Source organism: Citrus clementina, unplaced genomic scaffold (assembly GCF_000493195.1).
Source record: "Citrus clementina cultivar Clemenules unplaced genomic scaffold, Citrus_clementina_v1.0 scaffold_5, whole genome shotgun sequence".
Taxonomy (NCBI): Eukaryota; Viridiplantae; Streptophyta; class Magnoliopsida; order Sapindales; family Rutaceae; genus Citrus; species Citrus x clementina.
The window spans coordinates 8,153,671-8,161,757 of NW_006262201.1; the positions used below are offsets into that span (position 1 = coordinate 8,153,671).

Consider the following 8,087-nt stretch of genomic DNA (forward strand, 5'->3'; position numbering starts at 1 on the left):
TTTTTCCTTTTTTTTCTTTTAAAAAATATATATGTAATGCATGCTCCTATATATATGTAGATGATATCAATATTATTGAGCATAGGCAAATTTCAAACAATATAATGAAATTCTTAATTAATGAATGACATGTATCATTATGCATAGGGTGGCACTACCTATTCTATATGACATGTTATCATGGCATGCTATCATCCAAAACATAACATATAGAAAAATAATTAAATAATCTTAATTCATGGCTTTCCTAATAATGAAAAATACATTAACTCTAAGCCTAATCTTCATTGGGCTTCTTGTCAATGTCCATCTTCCATAATCTTGTTTTTGTTAATCGACTAGGGGAAATTAGGGTTTTAAATTTATAATTGGTCCAATTTTAATTTTTGGAAGGAAATAAATAAATAATTAAAATTTTTTATTAAAATAAAACTTTTGGACCAAAAATAAATTTAATGTGTTCAATTTTATCTATGCATTTTAATCCATTAAGCCCAAATTTCAATTGGGCCTAAAACTAGGATTCTTTAAGCCCGAAACTATTTTTGGACTTAAATGCCAAACATTAAAACTTATCAGCCCAAAGAGAAAATCTATAAAACTATAGGGATCGTAATGATAAAAACCATTAAAACCTTAAATCCATCTTTTTCTCTCCCCAGCCGCCATCACCACAAAGGGCAACGACTATTCACAATTTCCAGCCATCTCCGACGATGAGTTTTCTGCCGCGGTCACACCGGAAACATACCAAATACCTCCTTCGCGCTGCACGAAAAGCTCCTGCTCGCGCTGCCTGCTACGTGTGCTGGCTGTTGCACGCGAGTGTGAGGTAGCTGCTGCATGCGCGCTTGCTGGCAGCATGTGCTGCTGGTTGCCGTTGTCAAAATTTCCGGCCTCCGTCGCTCCGATCTGCTATCCGTGATTAATTTACAAATTTCCTAGGCCAATTTTGGCTTACAAAAATTCTATAACAGTAAAATAAATCAAGAGGGAAACATGGTGATAAAAAATCACCCCTCTTGTTACAGATCCAAACGAAAAATACAGTACAAAATCTAACCATGAATTAAGACAAATCAAAACATGATTTATTCATATATTAAACAAATAATATATATCTGAATAAATTGTGCCACTCTAATACATAAATTTCAAGATTAATTTCATACAAAATTCTTATATATTAATATGAGGAGGCTCTGATACCAATTGTTGGGGAAAAATCAGGTTTTTAAATTTTTATAAAACCTTTTTAAGATCGCTCTCATATAATATATAAGAATTTGTAATCGAGAAATCGTACCTTGAAAATCCAATTTAGCTTTTTCTGCTGAAATGATTTAGGCTCCCAGATCATGATCTGTCACCACTACTCCTGTTAGATCACGATCTGTCACCACCACGCTTGTTAGAACACGAACTGGTACCAATGATCTTCTAGGTTATGACTTAGGTTTGATCTACACTTGACGTGTGGGCGCCTTTATCACTACCAAAGTAACTAGCACGAGAAAATTTTTCTCTCAACAATAGAGAGAAAAATCTTTTTCTCTGATCTGTATAAAGTGGCTTCTTTCTTTTTTCTTTAGAGAAAATAAGCCTTTTATATCTCCATTTAGTGAAAACCTTAAGCTCCAAACAATCCAAAAATAAAACCCACGTTATTTGTTTTTTCTATAGGGGACCCATCTTGTAAAATAACATAAGGCCCCTTACACACAAGCTAATTAAATGGAGCCTCCCACTAAAAGATATATTTAGGCTTTTGACCCAAATCGCTAGTTATCTTACTTATTAGTCCAGTAGTGGTGCAGTCAATTAAATGAGCTAACCCGGGGATCATTTGGGAACATACAATAGTGGCTATAACAATTAGGCTTGTAATTAAACTAGCCTAATTATTTAATTCCAAATCTACTCCACTAAAAGATTAGAATTGACCTCCACAATTGTATGCTCGAATAATAATTCGTCCCAAGCCACATTGATTTCTTTACGGCACAATCCTTTGTACCACATCGTTAATAAATTGATATTTCAACTATCCAATCAATTTAATAACATCTTGTTCCTTGATACTTACTGGTTTTCTCTAATGATCATTTTCAACATACTAAATATGTTGACACACTCTGACCAGAGAATTCTATGATCAAGTGCCGAAAACCCATCAAGAGATGTATTGTACAAATTCTATATTGTTAATCCATAACTACAATACTCATAATTCCTCCCACCAAGATACCGGGTAATCTTGACCACAAGAATGTGCCGTGCCCATTGGTAACTCAAATGGAATAACAATTATAATCATGAAATCATAACTAACTCAAGATTAAGATTACAGTGAAATCAATGCCTATGAGATTTAATAAGTCTGACAGTCATTTCAAGGTTAATTAAATCTCATATGTGATCATGTTCAATGTAGTCGTATTACATCAATAAATTCATACATGATTAAGACAAATCATTCAATGAATTCATTACAGTCTATACCTAAATAAAGTGTCCAACTTTATTTATCAACTACGAACTAAATTTATTTAATCATAAGATAACTTATATTTATGTCTTCTGTGAATCCACATGGTGATCACATAAATACATATAATATGATTAAATGGACTTTAATTAAAAATATTAATTCAATTAAGATATTTGAATAAAATACCTCATTAATTTTATTAATCAAAAAAAATATTTATTACAATTAAATAAACACATATGCTTTTAAAGAGCATATTTTCCCAACAATATATACATAAATTAAACATGTGTTGTTTGCTCCACTCTCTCTCACGCTTTAGCTGCAGCACAGCCAGTTACCCAAGCCCTAACTCGCATCTGCTTTCTCCTTACCGCCGACCTACTGCTTCGTTTCTTTCCTTACTCTGTTGCTAGCTAGATAGTGAGGTAATGTGTATGTTTTCGTTCGTGAGTAACTTGCTCTGTTTTTCTTCCTTTTTTTTTTTTGAAATGGATCTTTTTTTTTTTAAATAACTCTTTAATTTTCACTTATTTCATGTTTATTTAAGTTATTAATAGCATTTAGTTTTATTAGTTTTGCCTAGTTATGAGCATGTTATTGTATTTTTCAATTTTTTTCGTTTGGAAATTATGCTCTGGACATTGCTGGGTGAAGTCTGCTGGCCACGAAAAGGTTGAAGATGATGGAGGGAAAATAGCATTTAGGTCCCTTCTTTTTTAATAATATTTTAGTATGACCTAATATTTAGAAAATGTTGCATATAAGAATTCTATTATGATTTAGTTTGTTTACTAACTTTGCATAATAGTCCTTGACCGAAGGTCAACTAGATAAAATATCATTTGAGTCCTTAATATTTTGCTAGTTTCTACTATGGCATAAATACTTATTTTATTTTAGTTACATTTTGGGCCTAAACTTTTGATATTAAACACAGTAACTATAATTTTGAAAACTCTTCGTTTTAGTCCAAAATTCTTGCTTTTTTTTTTTAATACAAATTTGTAAATTATTTTTTTTGTTTGATTATACATTGATTATAGTAGGCTTTGTGTGCAGGATGGAAGAAAATAGCAATGTTGTAGAGGAGATTATGAAGGATGATTTTGAGGAGGGTGTTGAAATAGAAAATGAATTGAAAAATCGAACCGAAAACTGAACCGTTAAGATGAACCGAAAAACCGATTGCTTAAATAAAATTGTTAAGAGAACTTAAACCATTCCGAAACAGAAAACCGAAAACCGAAAACCGAAACCGACCTATCGATTTTGATTCAGTTTTTTTGAAAGAAAAAAACCGAATGGTTTTTTTAAATTTTAGATCCGAACCGAACTAAACCGATGCCCACCCCTATCGAGGAGGATCTAAGACTTTTGTTGTAAAATTTTATATTTTTACCACGGTAAATGTGGTAATTGTAAAATTATAAATTTTTATCATGTTAGGTATGGTAATTGTTAGTGGAATGTGTTGGATATGCTTGAGTGGATAAGTTAGATTTATGTTTTATTAGTGGGATTATTAGTGGGACAAATGTAAGGTTAAGATGTAATTAGATTTTTTTATTTGTGTGGTGAGGATTTACCATGTAATAGTATAAATAGAGGGGGGTGAACACACCTCTCCACACATTCTCTTTTTTTCTTTGCCCCCAAATTCTTCTTCTCATCTCTCTGTGTAATTTATTTTCAATCAATAAAATTAGTTTTATTTCAATTTTCAAATTCCATTTTTAATTATGTGTTTTTCAATTTTAGTAATTTCCTTTATTAAAAAAATGTTTAGCTAAATATCAATAGTTAGGGGAAGATGAAACTCTTAGGAAATAAATATGATTTAATCAAATTTTATTTTTAATTTTATAAATTAAGTTATTTTCTATTAATATTATACATATTTTATATTATGAAATTTTGATTTATTGTAGACAAACAAGGGAGTTTGGCACAATAAATTCTTTTTATCTTAATATAAGGTATGGTAAAATGGTATTTTGACTTATTGTAGACAAATTAAATTTTGGCACAATGAATACTTAATCCATCATAAAATTAAAGGGAAAATAATAATAATTTATATAATTAATCTTTTGGGCAATAAATCTAAAAAAATGGCAAAAAGAATTTATTAAGTTTTATTTACAACTAAGAGTGAATCCACAACCCTAACTAATTCAATTTCATAGTTTTATTTAAATTAAGTTGTTTATATTTAAGTTTTATTTTCAAATTTTAGATAAAATAAAATAAACAAATTAAATCTTTTCTCTGTGGATCGATCCTGGACTCACCGAGTTATATTATAACTAGACACTCTTATACTTAAGAGTAAATCAAACACTTTTAAGTCGTGTCAATAATGAACCCAATTAATATTAGGAAAATTATCAATTGTATACCCTTAGTTTACTCCGTTATCAAACTTACTACAACACTTTCAGGGTATATCAGTCGTCCACCCTAAGTTGACAAAATGTATCTGTCGTCCACCAAACCGTTAGTTGTCATTTAAACATGATAACGTCAGAGGGGTAATCTAGTCTTTTCATATGATATAAGTGATAATTTAAGGGTATATAAGTGATAATAATAGACTTTAAGGATATACAAGCGATAATTTTTAAGGGTAAAATCTTCAATTCGCCACAGTTCCGTTAATTTTCAAACGACAGCTAACGGTTTAGTGGTCGGTAAATAACTTTTGTTAATTTAGGGTAGACGATTGATACACCCTTAAAATGTTATAGTATTTTTTATAAAAGCACAAATTTAGGATATACGAATGATAATTTCCCTTAATATTAAAAAAAATTTACAATCTTTGCACATCTTACTCTCTGAAGTTTAGTCCGAGTACGTATATTTTTACTATAGCGCAAAAATCTGTTGAACATTAATTCAGAAATCCACTCCTTTTAATAATTAATTTTTAGTATAAAGAATGAAATGTGCTGCATAACAGCTCGAACTCACACCCTTAAATTGAGTTTGATGGTGAAAATACTATTGGATTACAATCCCCAGTAGCCGTGGATCCTGGGTTTTGATTTTTCTTGTTTCCAAGCGAAAATTAAAACATTTTAGCATATCATCTTAACCCCCCCCCCCCCCCCCCCAAAAAAAACGCTGGATTTATGGGTAATTTGCTTTTGTTATGCTCATCTAAAAATCTCTTGAATACAACATAAACATCAGAGCATTGAAATAATTGCATTTACCTGCCATATTCAGGCCTAACCTCAATACCTTGGAAAATAATAGTGCCACGCTTAGATAAGGGTTCTGGTTCGGACAGCCTACAAACTACTGCTCCTTCATCTCCATTTTCAATAGAGAACTCACCCATCTTAATCTCTATCCACCTATTTCCTCGGTCTTGAGATAGTTGAGGATCAAGAAACTCTCTACGCTTTTTGCCATTATGGGTTCCCTCAAAATAGACTTCAAAATCTATAGGACTAGTTTCAGGCCCTTCTCTGAATTCCGCAAACTTGAACACAAAGTAAGCGGCATAATTGGTTTTGGGTGAAAAAATTGTTGTACCAAATCTTGCTTCGATTTCTAAACTCGACATAAGCTTAAGTTCAATCACTTCAGGAAACCTAGATCCAGCTGATGAAGGAATCATTTCGCAATCTCGGTGTGAAATTCCCGAATTTTCATAAATCCATTTTGCACCAGCCATGTAACATTTTTTACCACTCTCTTGCTCTAGCCCAAAGCTCGCGGTATTATTGTCGAAGAGGATGGGGTTGCGACATAGATGAAAATAAAGATCCTTCTTCTTCTTGTCGATCAAAGATGAGTTCGAAATGAACCCTTCGTAATCGGACGGCAAAAACTTCTCCCATACGGAATCTGAATCCGCAGCCGATCTGAAGGCGGGACATACCAGTGCCAACCTACTTGCAGCGCGAGGTGTCGTAAGAGAAATGATGAGCGAAATGCACTTTGCAGGTAGCTGCACAAATGTAAGACAATGTATTGAATTTATCTCAAAATACAACACAAAGAGCACTACAACAGTGTCCGAAAATTATACCCGACTGGACAAAATCAAAAATAATTTTCAAGCAAAATATTTTTTTTTTCTATCCCAAACTTTGATCCTAAATGATGTAGTATTTGTTTGGATAGTGAGATATTATAACTAATTTACTTGGGACCTATAAGATTTATCAACTATTTTGATGAATCATACATCACATGCCCAATTATTTTTGGATAAAATTTTGGGATATTTATTACTACTAACCAATCTGAAAATCAAAAATAGATTTAATCATAGTGGTAAAAATTTGTAAATGACATGTATCTAATATCAATAATAGAAAGAGCTCAAATTCGTACATCTTCGAGTTTTTTCTTTTGATAAGTAAGAATCGAACCACTCTCACCAATCACCTCAGAACCTAGGAACCAAAAAGGAGAATAAGAAAAATGGCTTAAACAGAAAAAAAAAAAGAAAAAATTGAAATATCAAGATATATAAATTAAAGCAGTAATATTGTGCTTATTCACTTTGGATGCTCAATTGAGACACTTACTGATATAGTAGTAGGTTAATAATTGATAATAAAATTAATTAATACCGTATACATAATATTAAATAATTGGTGACACATCAATAGATATCCTAACTAAGTATTCAAATTCAGTGGAAGCGAAGACTTAGTTCATATAGTAAGAGCATTGTCTTCTTAGGGCCAAGTACTAAGTTCGAGCCTTAGTAGGGGAAATGAGGTGAAATACAGTGATCCTCACCCAAAAAAAAAAAAAAAAAAGTTACCCTAACTAAGCACGGTATTATACAAACTCTTTCAAAATCGAAGCTAGATTTTTTTCCTACTTTTTGTTCCGTCAAGTAGCATCACTCTGAATTAAATCAGCATACATATTAGTTTGTGATTTAATTTTTCATTCTTACATATATGGATATTTTTATTATATTTTCTAGTGAAGGTGCTGACATTATGTTTAACTTAGGATTAAAATAAATTAAAAAATAAACCTGCATAGTGAGAAAACATGAGATTAGTTATGAAAGAAAAATATATATATTGACCTGGCCAAATGTATTCTTTTCGCTTAAGCCTTTGCCGTCCTGGCTTAGTTTTCTGGCCGTAAGAGCTCATCTAAGAAGAAGAAATTAGAAAAAAAAAAAAAAAAAAGATTAAAACAAAAAGACAAAAAGATTAAAAAAAAAAGACAAAAAGATAAAAAAAAAGACAGATTTTGAAATTAATATTTGTTTCTTTTCCAATTTTATTGAACTGGCAAAATGATTGTTTTTTTTTTTCGGTGTCTAATCAGAAATAAAATAATCGAAAAAATTAAATAAATCCCAGTGCCGAAAAAGTGAAAAATGACACGTATGCATATAATGTCGTATGGAAAAGAGGTCACGTCCCTACATTGTTGGTCCCAGAATCCACAGGAACCGAATCTTGAACATCGTCAACAATCACCTCAGAGCCTAGAAACCGAAAAGGAGACTGCATGAGTAAAAGCAGAAGGACCAAGACAAATTTTGGTTGATTACAGCCTTCGTGCACGTCTCCATTCACAAACAGCTAACTCAGAATTTAATTAT

The 8,087-nt window shown here is 31.5% G+C and overlaps 1 protein-coding gene across 1 annotated transcript; it reads right to left on the reverse strand.

The window, feature by feature from the left end:
* Nucleotides 1-5,708: 5,708 nt before the first annotated feature.
* LOC18041551 (putative F-box protein PP2-B12) lies at nucleotides 5,709-7,629 on the reverse strand. The gene is made up of 3 exons (XM_024184982.1): nucleotides 7,560-7,629; nucleotides 6,845-6,906; nucleotides 5,709-6,455 (listed from the first exon to the last, which is right to left on the reverse strand). Exons 1-3 carry the CDS (start codon nucleotides 7,627-7,629, stop codon nucleotides 5,709-5,711), a joined length of 879 nt encoding a protein of 292 aa, XP_024040750.1.
* Between the last annotated feature and the right edge of the window lie 458 nt (nucleotides 7,630-8,087).